This window comes from Vigna radiata, chromosome 5 (assembly GCF_000741045.1).
Source record: "Vigna radiata var. radiata cultivar VC1973A chromosome 5, Vradiata_ver6, whole genome shotgun sequence".
Classification (NCBI taxonomy): Eukaryota; Viridiplantae; Streptophyta; class Magnoliopsida; order Fabales; family Fabaceae; genus Vigna; species Vigna radiata.
In genome coordinates this window covers 27039935-27055758 of record NC_028355.1, presented here as the reverse complement: position 1 = coordinate 27055758, position 15824 = coordinate 27039935, and the positions used below count along the sequence as shown (strand labels likewise).

The window sequence follows — 15824 nt, the reverse complement described above, 5'->3', positions numbered from 1 at the left end:
GCTAATATCTCATTTATTACCACAATAAAGAATCATAGGTTCTTCACATGCCACTTTAAGATTATTTATAATAATTGTCATCCATAACAATTCATACACTCTTTGTGCCATAGTTTTTGGAGTTTAGCCTTTTAATTAAACCTTGCGATGATAATATTTTGTTTCTTACTTCTCCAAGTCACCAAATTTTCACCCAAGAACGTATAGTATTTTGAAGTGGATTTTCTATCAAGATAGACCCTACATAATCTCCATTAGTATACACTTCCATTTTTTAATTTTTCATTTCTCTTGAACAATTATCTCCTTCTTGGACTCTTCTTTAAATATTAAAAGATTTTGTTTAAAGTTTATAAATATCTCTCCTTTGGGTCATGCATGAATTGAGTAATGGCACTCACATAGACTATATCCCGTTTGGTATGAGATAAGTAAATGAGCTTCTCAATAAGCTTTTGATATTGACCTTTATTCACAGAAAAATTGTCCTTCATCATTCCAAAATTTATGGTTTTGTTCTTTAGGAACTCCAGTGGTCTTGTAATCAATCATAAATGTTTATTTGAGAAGATCAATACTTTTTTTGAGAGATAAAGATTCCTTTCTTTGAGTAAACTACTTCTATCACAAGGAATTACTTCAACTTTCTTAAATCCTTCATTTTAAATTCAGCAACAAGTTTTTCTTTCTAAATTTGTTTCTAGTGTTCATCATCTCTTGTAATAATTATATCATCATCAACATAAACCAAGAGTAGTGTAAGTTTATCTTTTGGAAAATATTTAATGAAAAAGGTATGTTCACCTTGACTTTGTCGATACCCCATAGAGATCATAACTAAACCAAACATGAGATGTGACTGCTTGAGTCTGTACAAAAGTTTCTTTAACCTACATACTTAATTTCCTTCTTCAATAGGCCTAAAACTTAGGAAATTTTTCATATAGACTTCTTCTCCTAATTTTCCATGCTAAAAAGCATTTTTCATATCAAGTTGGTGCAATTTCAAATCATAATAAGCTGCCAGAGAATATTCTAATTGCATTCATCTTTATCACTAGAATAAATGTCTTCTCTTAATTAACATTTAAGTAAATCTTTTAGCAACTAACTTTGCTTTGTAACGTTTTATCGTCCCATTAGATTTATACTTTATATTATAAACCAAGTGCATTTTCTTGCCCTTTTATCTAGTGGATTATTAACAATTTTCCATCTTTGGTTTTTTTCTAAGGTAGTCATCTCTTCATTCATGACTTTGGCTTGAACCCAATTCTTATCCTTCAATGCTTCTTGAAGTAAAGTAGGGACTCTAATTACATTAATGGTAGAGAAGAAACTTTGGTGCTGCATAGATAGTTTTAGTAGTCACAAAATGAAAAATAGAATACTTGCTACAAGACAAAGAAATGGGCAAGTCAACAAGGTCTCGTTCACAATTAATCTTCAAATAATGTGTGTGTTTTTAAATTCTAGATAAATGATATCTTTTTATATATTTTCTTTTCATAACAGGACATTTATCTCTTTTTTTCATAAAAATAAATAAACTTTAAATTTATTTATTTGTTTATTATTATTATAATAATAATTTTGGTTTTAGATAATACAACTTTTTAAATAAAATAGAACATATAAAAGAAATTATTTATTTAAAAATTTAAAAAATATGAATATTATTAAAAGTATGAAAAAGAAGGATGAATGGAAAGAGAAAATGTGGAGAAGGAGGTCCCATGGTGATGATGTGAGTGGAAGAATAGTTCCACTTCTTCTTCTATCTCACAATACAATCCTCTGACTTACCCTTAACACGCATAGACTTCTCAGAGGCTCACCCTTTTTGCATGTCCTGAATCCTACCAAGAACGAATCTTGAAAGTTACATATAAAACAAACAGTCATGCTTCTGGTGCCACCAAGGGCCAGGTAATTCAATCCAATCTCTAATCTTTCATCTCCAATTTCAAACACAAAGCCTCTTCCATATGACTCTTCATCAAGATTTTTGGCTACTGTTATTCTGTTCCTTGGATTCTCTCTTCCCTTCCATCTAGATTCAATTTTACAAAGCTTTTTCCTTTATGCTTAGTGCTGTATTATTGGGAAGAGAATCCAACTGGGTAGTCTTTACTTTGCTCAAATAAGCTTCTTTGGGAATCTTTCTCACCCCAACATCTAAATTTGAGGAGAATAGTATTCGACATAATTCCTGGGCAATTGTTTAGTCAGATATATATTCCTTGATCAGGACCCCTCAAAAATGAATTCTTTGACTGTTTTTTGTTCTAGGTATATGCTTCTTTGCATATATTCCATATAAAGTTTGGGAAGTTTTTCTGTGTTCTATTTCATTTTCATGTCATAGTGGTAGTTAATTTCAAATGGATGTTGCAGACGCAGCCTTTTGTTGAGAGACTGCTGCTGATTATTCGTTTGGGGTGCAGAAAGAACACATGGATGATGGAAATGCTGAGCTTTCTGATAAGCTTTCAAATAATGTTCTATTTTTGAATCCAGAGTCATCTAGCAGTTTTCAGGCTTCAGCATCTGTGAACACAGTTCCTGAATTATGTAGGAGTAGCAGCAGAACATGCACTCACACTCACACCTGCAACCCACCTGGCCCTGATGCTGCTCACACACACACGTGCTATCACACTCACACCCAAATTTTTGCACCTGAAGACGATGACCACACCAACTCCAAACCAAAAAGGCCTTCTGGCAACCGAGAAGCTGTTAGGAAGTATAGGGAGAAGAAGAAGGCACACACAGCATACTTGGAGGAGGAAGTTAAGAAATTGCGTTTGGTGAATCAGCAACTAGCGAGAAAACTACAAGGGCAGGCAGTTCTTGAAGCAGAATTGGCAAGGTTGAGGAGCATTTTGGCACACCTAAAGGGGAAAATAGACAGTGATTTGGGTGCTTTCCCCTTTCAAAAGCAGTTTAACTCTTACATTCTGAAAGAAGGGGATGCAAGGACAAATGGCCTTCAGTGTCAGAACAAGTTGCCATGCTTTCATCCACATGCAGGATCATCATCCCAGGTCAACATTTGTGCATATGGTAAGTCCGTGAGTTCATGGGAAGGAAACTGCCAACCTGAAATTGTAGATTGTCATGTTGATGCAAATAATTTGACCAGTACTGAAGGACAAACTGTTGAGACAGTGGATAACTTCTTGTCATCTGCATCTCAAGAGTAATGGTTTAGCCTTATAAATGTCTTTCTCCTCAATTGATGTCACTGATACTAGGTAAGATGATGTACTTTTAGCTAGTGTTACCTAAAAGGTTTGTTTCTTACATCATAAAGGGAGTCATGAAGTTTGCATTCTGCAATCTATAGGATATGTAGGCAATGTATATTTAGAGATTTGTACAATATGTATGCTAGCACACATAAAGTAAGTGTTCTACTTCTTGATAAACAGATTTTGTTGTGTATTAAGTTAATATTGCTAAATAAATTAATACTTCAAATTTAATTTTGCTATTAAATACTAATATTTAATGATGTAAACATAAGATTGAATGACTAATATGAAAGACATGTATGTCTCCACACTCGTAAGATATGATGTACATGCTCAATCTCCAGACCTAAACTATGGATTTTTGGAACTATGGATTTTTGGATTTGCTTTTGATACCACTCTAAAAGGTCTCTTACCATTACCAATAAAAATATTTTATGTGTATATAAACTCATTTCCATCTCTTATTTTATTTGATGTGAAATTTTGTTTGTACTCAACACTTTTGACAACTCCATTCCATTCTAATGTAGAGTGTCGTGAATAGTCAGATTCAAAATTCCTTGACCATTTTCTCGGATTAGTTTAAACAATAGTAATATCCAATGTTCGAACTTTTTGAATTAATTTAAAAATGAAATGCAAATCTTAATAGTTTATGTATGTTAAGAAAAACTATTTAAGTTGTAACATTTTATTTCATGAAGACTTGTGTACATCAAATCAAATATCTCTTAAGGAATTATTCTACACCAATAACCTTTCTAAAAATACAATATGTCAAATATGGATAGACAATCATCCTTGCACTGTTACTCGAGTTTTGCTAAATGTTATCTCAATTAAGCCTACTATGTTTTCCAAGTATCAAGTTGTTGCTTGAAGAAGAGATGAACAATTAATGTTTCAAGAAAAAACATTTAATGCATTTATATCCATTAATGTAGACAAATGCAACATGAAGAAAAAGACCTCTAATGTTCCAACAACTAGCTTGTGATCCAAACAAAATCAGTTTTAGCCGAGAGTAATTAAGTCCAAAGAGTACCCAATATTGTACTTTACAACATTAATATGTGTGGTAGGATATTGAGTTTGTTATATCTAAAGTCTTAGTCAATGTCCGACGTGGTACGTCTTCCATCTGTTGTTAGTATGTGACTTTGTTTTTGTTTTACTAAAATGAATTAAATATATTCAGTTGGAAGTAAACCATAGACTCGTGGAAAATTCGTTTCTTTAAAGTGATCTCAATGATCTATATCATCCTTCCCTTCTAACGAACTCTAATCCATTGGCTGTTTCGAAGGTCAATTTTTTATCTTAGTTATGGGAGAGATCCAATGGTTCAATGCTTCAATAATTAGTTGAACCATTGGTACCTATTTTCCCTGAAGTATAGGAGTCACTATAAAAGTACTTATTTCTACAATAATATCTCTTTATACAACTTTTAAAAATCCCTTTAATTGGATAAGACTGAGATTTTTATTTTATTTAGGAAGGATTAAACTCTAATAATATACAAGATAATCTACCTAACTCGTTATGGTGCTTAATTGTTAGCGAGCAAAAGAACATATCAAAGCATAACAATAATGTAAATGCTACCAGAGAGTGAGCTACTCTAATATTTGAATATCTTGGAATCATTAACAATAAGGTATGTGAGGATGTGATAGCGATGTTTAGTTTAAGATCATAACGAGTATCGTGTAGTATAGAAAAGGTTATCAAACTCAATAACTCAATAGTTTACATGACATAGCAAGACTTTACTTTGTATGAGAACAAATAATTTATGGAAATAACAAACTAATTCAATATTTCAATAATATAATTAAACAAAATAAGTCCACAATATTATGTACATAATTTCATACAAATATTACATAAAAAATCGTAAAACGAAGAATCATATCACAGCTTAACTAAAGGAAATGTGAACCATAATTGAAAGACAAATAAGTTCACATACTTTATGCAAGGTCTTTTTACATTCTAAAAGGATCTTGCAGGACGGCGAATATTTATAAAACTTAAACAAAGCATGGAAATATCATCCATAGTACTCAAGAATGCTAAATTATAACAAAAACCCAATTCATATGCCGTGAAGCAAATAACCCATATCAGGTTTTGTGCTCCATTTTCTTTTACTTGACTGAGCTTAGGTCAACAACTTAATGTGATCAACTAGACAAAAGGACAACCTATAGATATAAACAAGCTTAAAAGTTAAACGAGTACACATTCTACAAAAGCAAGCACTTTCAAGCAGGTAAAGTGTCACATCCTCCGGTGCATTTCTAACCCATCACTGATTTCATTATGCAAACTTCTACGACGCAAATGTTAGCGGTGTTTTTTGACAAAGAGCTTGCTTATGTCTTCTGTAACAATGTTTTGCCTGAAATTATAAAATCAGAAATCAATGAATACACACACATATATATAAAGAATACACAAAAAAGCATTTCAATGACGAGAATTTGAAAAACAGACAAACTAGTATCTCACCTAAGTCTGCTTTAACATTGCCTGAAACAAAACAGTAAAAAAAGAGACTAGGATTTTGGAATGATTATCGCTCATCATATGCATCTCGAACAGATACATCTCGCATGTGCAGATGATATACATATAGCATATGCAGATGATCTGTAGCATGTCTGGAAGAAGCGATAGTTTCATAGTTATAAAATCTAAACTGACTGGTCCGACCATAATGATATTTTTAAATTTGAACTTTTAAATCAAATTGCCTTGAACTTTATTAGCCATTTCATATATTATCACTTTATTATGATAAAAACTTTAATTTTATGTTAGAGTTCTCAAATTATGTTAGGCATATATAATACACTTTTAATTTTACTTTAGCTAATGCAGACTAGATCAACCAAGTTAATTAGTGATCCACTATTGGCCCATTGATCCAATGTCTTGACCAGCTCAATGACCAGGCCCGTTTTCACGACACTTTCTCATTACTTGGAATAATTTTCAACTTTTCTGGCAAGCATAGAACTCTAAGTGATAGGACACCCAGTAGCTAAAGAAAGATCCAAGACAGGTTCTTGAATGATCTTACTATGAACATAGTTGTTTTTCCAATGTGGTAGGAATACACTCTAAGTGGATTCGACTCAAAATTAGCTCGTATCAAAATTTCAATTTTGTTTTTCAATCTAACCTAGTCCGAATCCGTGGTGGACAAGATTAGTTTATGGATTCCAATCCATTTTGACAGAACTAGGAAATTCTGTGTTGATGACATCTGTAGATCTCAGGGAGTTGTTGCCATTTGAGCAAAACTTCCATTTCACCACCTGCATTTCTACGGGTATCAAGCAACTTTTCTGGAGTAAATTCCAACATATACCTTAGATAGCATAGGGGGTAAAGGTTAAGGGAATGACACCACACTCACGGCTGGTTTGAGTAAGGACACTTGAAAGACGGTGGATGCAGTTGCGTTCTGGTAGGAGTAGTCTGTAAGCAACCTTTCCAATTCATTCCACCACTTCAATTGGTACTACAACTGACCTTTCTGCCGTACTCCCATTAATTGCCACAACCAAATAACCCACATCTCCTTTCTGCAATTTTGTGATCAATCTTTTGAAAGAAGTAGCAGTGGTAGACAGAGTTGGATCTCCTACCACTGTGACTTGATTATCACCTCCACCAATAGGGAGCTTTAATTTGCTACAGTCAGCCTTAACCTCCTTCAGACTAGCTAGCCATTCAAGGCCTAAAACTACATTTGCCCCTCCTATATTAAAGATGAAGAAATCTTGACAAATTTTCAATCCTTGAATTTCCAACATGAAATTTGTGCATTTCCCTTGGCATTTTAGTTTCCTCCCATCACCTACTTCCACCACATATGTAGGAGTATCTACATATGTCAACCCACACCTTTTAATCAGATCTTTCGAGAGAAAATTATTGAAAGCCATGCAATCTAAGGTGAACATATCAGCCAAGGTGAACATAGACAGCTGCATTGAATGGTGGGCACTAAATCTAAGGTTGCACAACCAATTAGTGTGGTGGGTATGTACATGGGAAGTCACAGGAATGGGCATTGGTTTGCATGAAGTTTATCTTCTTCAAGTACCATAAGGGTACTTCTAATATGGGGCTGATCTACAAGGGTGGGATGTTGTTAGGGGCTGGAAAATATATGATAGGGGCTGGAAAATATATGATAGGGGCTGGAAAGTGTAGGAGAGGAAGAGGTATAGGAGAGAAGGAGAAGAGAACCGAACGGTAGAAGCGAGGACCGAACGGTAGAAGCAAGGACCGAACGGTAGAAGCGAGGTAGAAGCGAGGACCGAACGGTAGAAGCGGGAAACTAATTAAAGTAACAAAAGAGATATTCAGAGAAGATATTCAACAAAGGATAATTAGAGTAACAAGATCATATCTTAATATATTATTCGGTAGATCTTAATATATTATTCGGTAGATCTTAATATATTATTCAGTATAAGTTAAATATAGTAAATAAGGCTAAATATATTCGTATCAGATACTTATAGGTAGATCTTAATATATTATTCAGTATAAGTTAAATATAGTAAATAAGGCTAAATATATTTGTATCAGATACTTATAGTAAATAGGATTATTTTCTAATATTCAATACATTTGTGGGAGGGAATTAATTAGTATAAATAAAGGGGAAGCCTAGGGTTAAGGGTATGCTTTTGATTTGAGAGTTTTGTAGAGAAGGTTATGTTCCAGGATAATTGACGGAGGTTATGCTCCCAATTATTGGATGACTGAAGGAAGTTATGCTCCCAGTTATTGTTTACTTGTGTTTACCCAGATATTACCATCAATAAAAGATATTCATTTGTTCAATTTCATTCTTTTATTATTCTTTTGCTTGTTTTGAGTGTGTGAGAGAGTGATTTCGTTACGTTCCCTACTCGGATACGTAACAGATGTTGTCCACCCTTGGAAGTTATTAGAATTTTTACTATGGTGGCAATCAGTGAATAGGTATGAGTATACTGTATACAATTGGCAACTCGCTAGTCAATTGGAAGATTACTTTGTATCCTACAATTTCTGTCAACTATTGAAATAGAGAGTATGACTCTGAAGGCATGAAGGAGAAGATTTGGCAGAAGGGTCTTGAGTCTTAGTGCCATTTGCTAGGCCAAGGGCTAGGTCATAGCATTAAGTATCACTTCATTTTCACAAAGGAGAGGATTGAGCTGTAGAAGATTGATTCGAGGGAGAACCCAGCATACATGTTCACGAAACCTATTCTAAGCTGTAAAGTGAATAATACAGTGCAAGACTTTATCTTTGCTTCCTTTTCTGCATTGTTCTTTCATCACTATTTCTAGGTTCCTAACAAACACACTGCACAAGGAGGGCTGACACTCCAACTGCAAAAAGTTGTTAGAGAAACGCAGCAGCAGGGCCCGTGTGATCATCAGAGGAAGAAAAAAGTTTCACCAGAGGCAATGATGGCAAACCAAATATATACATGATTCACAAAAAAAAAAAAAACCCTTCTCTAGGGAACAATGAATCCACCAGGGAGGCAATTTTGTCATGTTGCCCTTGTTACTATGATAAAAAAGAGAACACATAAACATTGGACTGAATACCCTGTATCCAAGTCTACAACTTACATGAGTTTATATAGGTTCGTTATATATATTTAGCACGATCAGAAGATGTATTGTTGCCTATGAGATAAAAATTGCATTACTATAATAATAAACAATGTATATTATTCTGATTCTCAACTGCAGCCAACAATTGTTTAGACGAGCCAATCTAAGAATACCGTGCAGTAACATCTTATTCTTTTATCTTATTTGTTTTTTAATTACTGATTTTGTGAAATGTAACAGCAGAAAAGCCCTATATTTGGAAAGGACAAAATATCTGAGGTCTGAAATTTGTATATCTAAAAGATAAGCTACTTGAAGAACAACTTGCACATGAAAATATTGTTTGTACTAACCTTATATAAGATCTATTAATAATAACATCAAAGCACGTTATTTAAACTGTTTCCCTGTATCAAAAAGTTAATTATTTTAGCTAATTCACATCCTAACCAAGTAATGGTAAAGGAACTATAATAAAAGTTTCGAACTCCAAAATAAAAAATTTCCAAAGGTTCAAATTCAAGACCTCTCTTATTGTTACCTATATCACTTAAATATCCACCTGCTTGAGGAGGAATGAAAATCTTATTTCATTTCTGATTTTCTGTTACCATTAATAAAAGATTTACATCAAGCATTTTTCAAAGTTCAAAGTTGCTTAAGAGAGTGCTTAAGTTAAGAGTGGGGATTTGAAGGCAAAGGATAGGAAAGCGAAATCATTTATATCGAACTTAAGAGTTATAACATTTATATAACGATTAAATAAAGATTAGGACATTAAATTCATGCTAATCTTCAATTTTAGTTTCACCTTAAAAAATTATTAATTAGATGATGTTTATATGTTACAAATGAAAAAAATTACCATCTCTTACCTTTCCATCCAAAACCCAAACTCCCAAAAATACCCACGTAATTTCTTTCATACAAGGTGATCATGACTTTAGTAGATATGATTTTCACAAAGAATAGTTAAGAAGCCAAGATTGTTGTTAACTGACTTCTACTCAAATGATTCCCAAGATAAGACACTTCTTTCTTGCCATTGCCTCTTTTACTAGCAGGGACGCCAATTTTTCGAGAATTCCACCTATGGACAAGAGTAGCCCAAGATGGTTTTTAGGGGTTTACAAGAGGCCAACTCAAGCAAGGCCTATTTACCAAACAAGTTAGGTCAAATGATTCACGAAGGCTAGGCTTTAGGTAATTCAAAGCAAATAATTATGACTAGTATAAGAATGTCATTATCATTATTGTATTAAATTTTTCAATAATGTTTTGAAATTATAAATTTGTTAGAATATTTAATTTAAATGCTTAAACATGCTCCGACCTACGTACAAGTTTACAACTATTGTTCAGTAGTTTGCTAGCCTGCTTAAAAGGGTTCACTTTAAAGTAGGCTTCTAGACTAAAATCTCCCCATCGTCTCAACAAAACTAAAATAACAAGTATACAAAAACAATAAAAAAGTGAAAATGCAAGCATTAAATTCATGAAATCAATATCCAAATTATAAACAGATAGTCACATCTCATTTAAAATTCTATCTAAGTGCATAACGTGCAAATTCAACTCAAGTGACCCCATGCATCAATTCAAGATCTACTAATCATTGAAATAAAATTTAAAATTAGACAAATTTAACTTCTAAAAACAAGTAAGAACAAATGCACAAATAAGTAAAAAAGCAGACCACTATCTGTCAACAAATGAGTACGAACCTTCCACTGATCTGTGGTGGAAGTAGCATACCACCAGAAGTTTCTGGAACATTCCTTGAATGAGGCAAGTTTCCTCTGGGAAGTTTACTACGAACAGTGGAGGAGGCCATTCCATTTGAGTCTCTCTTACGTGAAGCATTTTCAGCTTGAGCTGCGGCAACTCGAGAGAAGTGGTCACTAGCACTCATGAGATCTGATGAGACGGTGGGTGCATCCAAAAGAAGAGAAGCATCAGGAAGTTTCTCCACTAAAGTTCGAGATGAGTGAGTTTTATTTTCTAGTTGCTGGTTTGACGAAGATCCAGCTTTAGTCCTACATATTAAAAAATAACATTCATATTGAGACTAGAGGACAATGATGATCAAGAAAGGTGAAATTCTACAATAGTTTATGTTGTTGACACTTTGCATAAGACTCCAAAATCACACAGGTGTGAACACTGTGCAGACACATATAAATCCTGCCTTTATCTCTCGATCCTCTCTTTTTTGTGTTTTTCAGGAAAGTGGAGTTTTTACAGATCTAGCTCACTGATGCAGTTATGATGGTTCTTTATGTTAATTGGATCAGGGATCTTATATTTAATTCCCTAAAGTTACATGATGACATTTGTAGGGTCACCATTTAATTGTTGGTATCTCTTAAGTGTACTCTTTACTGTAATCAATCAATGAAAATTGAAAATGTTTATCTTCTACCTTTCGATGGTTATTCACTGGTAGTTTTTCTTAGTTTTACAGTATCTTAGTCACTTCCTATCATCATCAGTTAGATGTTTCCACCCCACCTATTTCCTAATTGTGCTTCTATTAGGGAATTCTCGGCAGCGATCACTCCCCACCCGTGTCTTCAGCTAAAAACTGGATTAAACCAGAAAGTTAACCATAAACAATTGCCATATATGTCAAGTCCCAACATTCATCTTTTAGTTCAAATAAGTTAGCAGGTGTAAGAAGCAAAACAAGTTCTTCCCCGAGATTGCGTTAAGCCTACACTAACTACTACGTTTTTCTCTTTTCCCATAGCAAGAGTTCCGAATTCCTTTACCTCACCTTCTATACCCCTCATATGATTTAAGCTAACCACTAAACCAATTCCACGTCTAACTATGTAAACCATCCCAACCACTTTGCCTTATTTTCCTTTTACTCTTCGGTTTGGATTCTTCTACTACTGTCATACTATTGTTCACTACTGTTGCTATGCTTTCAAGCAATCCACATCACTCTGATGGTCATAGTCCCTTCTTTGTATATCATCGTCCATTAAATAAAGTAGAAAGTAATACAAGAATTAATAAAACTCCTAGCATTAACAGTTAGTATTCTATTGACTCTAAACCTAAATATGCCAGCCACAACATTAACAATTGCGAATGAACACAGAAAAACTATTGGTATATTGCCAAAATAACGAGCTACTACAACTCTACGGAAACAAATGCTGAAATGCAAAACCTTAAAAAAAATCATAAAGCAATAAGAATAACTTTAGTGAAGAACCAAAAAAAAAGAAAAGGGAAATTACTGAGAACGAGGAGGAGGAGGAGGTGGTTGGGGTTTCTCCTCTTTCTTGCGTTCTTCTTCAGTGGGTTCTGGAACATCGTCGTCTGAAGAGGAAGCGTAATCAACCAGCGACATTTTTAGTCCGTTTGAAAATTTCTCTCCGTCTTCGCCGGTGTCCAAGTTGCGGTGGCTCTCAGCCGTTGACGGGATTTTTGGTTCCTTCAGCGGTGAGTATTGCACTTCCACTTTGTAAAATTTTTTATTTAACATTAATAGCTCACAATTTTATTCAAAAGATCAAATATATTTTTAATAAAAAGAAAATTGGTGTATAATTAAATAGCGCGTATCATTTTTTATATAACGTTTTTCTCTTTTCTACTTTTATAATTTTTGGCAGGTTTAATTGTTTCTTTTTCTTTTGTCTCTAGTTTAGTTTAGTTGAAATGTGTCAAATTCGTCTCATTTTTAGAAAAATGTCAATTTCGTCTTCATATAAAAAGAATTTTTTTGTGTCAATCAAGTCATCTTCATTAAAAATAATTGCTTTCAAAACTCACTTTATCCACTGTAAAATCAGGGATAGGATCCATGAGGTGGTTATTATTCAAAACTCACTTTAAGTTTTTAACACCATTAGTTTGTTTTTAGGGAAGATGACTTGATTGACACAATTTTTTTCTATAGGAAGACGAAATTAACATTTTTCTAAAAAGAGACGAATTTGACACACTTCAAAGGAACAAAAGAAACAATTAAACTTTTTTATTAATATTTCTTCCACGTCATCTAATTGTATGTGTATTTATTTTTTATAATTCACACTAAATATATTTTATTTTTTTTATCTTAATACATTCTTTTCTCATTTTAGTCTTTTACAAAACAAAATGGTTTGTAGTGATTATTATTTATTTATTTATTAAATAATATTCACTAAGTAATTTCTATCAATCAATCTGTAACAATATATAATAAAAAAATGTGTTATAAATTATTTTTTTAAAGTTACCTTAAATATACTATTTTATTTACATATAATAATAACTTTCGTGCGACTATTTGATTTAACTTTAATTTCTTTTCAATATCTCTTTTATAAAAAGTTAGAAAAGATAATCAAAATATTTTTTCAATTTTATTATTTTATAAGTTCTAATAATAGTATTTAATAGTGACAAATTATTTTTTAATTTTTTTCAAAAACGTGAACATGGTGATTTCATTAGTACTAATTAAAATAAAATCCATGGTCGATATTAATATAATTAATTTTGTTTTTTCAATTCTCCTTAATTTCAAATTTGAACCATTTAGAGACAATCTAATATGTTTTGTAGCGGTTTATCATCTCTCATTAAAATAAAAATAAAATATATTCTTGAAATAGAAAGTGTGTAATAAGTTTATTCACACTCACATAAAAAATGTTTAAGAATTAAATATACGAGAAACTTCTCGAGATATTCTTAAAGATCTTTATTTTTAGTATGTGATGTTATGACTCAAATGTTGTTTGGAGTTTCTAATTTAAGAGTTTGTGAACTAAGATTGGTTTTACAAAATGTAACGGTGCTCGATACATAAGTTAATCTGGTTTGTTCATTCTTAGTTCAAAATCTTGACTCTATCTAATTTAGATAGTCTTTAATCTAAAGATTTACGTTAAAGTGTTTGCTTATTCCATGAAAAATAAGATTGTTTGAAATAGAAATAGCAATTTCATTATCAAATAATACTTCAATGCCTCTCTCTTGCTTCATATTCAAATCTGCTAACACTTATCTTAACCATAAAGCTTGATTTACAAATACTAACTGCAATCAATTTAAATTTTGTTGTAGATTGTACCACCGTATTTTTGTGTATTAAGTGAAGGAGGATCATGATGGATCCAAGAGATACAAAGTCCGACTAGTTGTCAAAAGTTTTCAACAAAAAGAAGGAGTTGACTACACTAAAATCTTTGCTCTAGTTGTGAAGCTCAATACTATTATATCAGTTTTAAGCATCGTTGCCAGTAAATGATTGTACCTTGAACAACTAGATGTGAAGACTGCATTTCTTCTTGGAGACTTAGATGAAGAGACTTACATGCATCAATTTGAAAGCTTCTTAGAAGAAAGAAAAAAGAACATGGTGTGCAAATTAAAGAACAAATTGTATGATTTGAATTAAGCTCTAAGACAGTGGTATAAGAAGTTTGAAAACTTCATGCACAAGGAAGGTTTCCATAAGTGTAATGCTAACCATTGTTGTTTCTTCAAGAGATATAAGTCCAATTATATCATTTTACTACTTTATGTTGATATGTTAGTAACTGGTTTAGATATGACTAGATTAGAAGCTTGAAGCAACAATTATCAAAGGAATTTGACATGAAGGATTTGGGTCCAGCAAAAAGGATCCTTGGAATGAAAATCACAAGAGATAAGCAAAAAGGTATTTTGTAGTTACCTCAAGCAAAGTACATTAACCGTGTTTTGTAAAGATTCAACACGAGCGACACTAAAGGAGTTAGCACACCTTTGGCCATTCATTTTCGTCTGTCTAAAGAACAGTCCCCTCAAATGGAAAAGAAATGGAGTTCATAGATAAAATTTCATATACTTCAGCTATTGGAAGTTTGATGTATGTGATGGTTTGTATTAGGCCAAACATTGGTTATGTAGTGGGAGTTGTTAGCAGGTTTATATCAAATCCAGGTAAAGCTCATTGGGAAGCTATTAAATGGTGTTTGAGATATCTACGAGGCATTACAAATAAGTGTCTGTACTTTGGCAAAAGAGAGTTAAGAGTACAAGGTTACATAAATGCAGACTTTGGAGGTGAAATAGATCACTGAAGAAGAACCACGGTTACATTTTTACTATTGGTACTACAACTAATATTTGGATGTCACAAGTACAAACAATTTTTTCTTTATCCACTATAGAGGTTGAGTATGTAACGGTAAAAAAAGCTAATAAATAATTAATATGACTTCAAGGAATGTTACCAGAGTCGGGATTCATCTAAAAAATGAGTGTTTTCATGGTGATAGTCATAGTGCAATAAATCTGGCAAAGAATTCAACATTTCACTTTATGACAAAACATATTGAGGCTCATTTTCACTTCATTAAATTTTTGCTTGAAGATGAGGTGTTAACATTAAGAAAAATTCTTGGGAATAAGAATCTAGCAAACATGTTAACAAAAGTGGTAACCATTGACAAACTGAAATTGTGCTCAACTTTAATTGGTTTGCTACAATAATATATTATAGAATATTGTTGTAATGATCGAGGTGTGAAGATAAATTGAAATTATTCTTCAAGTAGGAGATTGTTAGAAAGGGTTTTATCTAATAAAAATCAAGGGGGAAGATTAAAGAAACCAACAAATTAAATAGAAAACAAGTTAATATATAAAAGAAAGAAATAAATAACAAAAGATGTAGAAAAGGAAAATAAATTAAAAAGAAATTTCAACATAAAGAAGAAATAAAGAAATAGAGAAAAATAATATTGTAATTTTTATTTTTTATCAATAATATATTTACACTATAATTCAAAGAGTTCTATTTTAAAGATTATTATTCTGCATTTATATTTTCTTTGATAAATCTAATTAAGAGAAATTATACTAAATTTGACAACTGAAACAAAAATGTCAAAAAAAAATCATCATTGAAAATTTAAACATAAAA

At 32.3% G+C, this 15824-nt stretch overlaps 2 protein-coding genes across 3 annotated transcripts; one reads left to right on the top strand and one right to left on the bottom strand.

Moving 5' to 3' along the window:
• The first annotated feature begins 1714 nt into the window (after nucleotides 1–1714).
• Nucleotides 1715–3434, top strand: LOC106760888 (basic leucine zipper 24). Of its 2 annotated transcripts, none has more exons than XM_022781264.1 (2): nucleotides 1715–1929; nucleotides 2448–3434. In XM_022781264.1, exon 2 carries the CDS (start codon nucleotides 2457–2459, stop codon nucleotides 3207–3209), a length of 753 nt encoding a protein of 250 aa, XP_022636985.1. In that variant the 5' UTR covers nucleotides 1715–1929; nucleotides 2448–2456; the 3' UTR covers nucleotides 3210–3434. The 2 variants fall into 2 exon arrangements, with proteins under 2 accessions (XP_022636985.1, XP_014499813.2); XM_014644327.2 differs by having other exon boundaries at nucleotides 2398–3434.
• A 1729-nt stretch (nucleotides 3435–5163) lies between these two features.
• LOC106761204 lies at nucleotides 5164–12398 on the bottom strand. Its single transcript, XM_014644730.2, has 3 exons — nucleotides 12157–12398; nucleotides 10630–10941; nucleotides 5164–5670 (listed from the first exon to the last, which is right to left on the bottom strand). Exons 1-3 carry the CDS (start codon nucleotides 12267–12269, stop codon nucleotides 5616–5618), a joined length of 480 nt encoding a protein of 159 aa, XP_014500216.1. The 5' UTR covers nucleotides 12270–12398; the 3' UTR covers nucleotides 5164–5615.
• Nucleotides 12399–15824: the final 3426 nt, after the last annotated feature.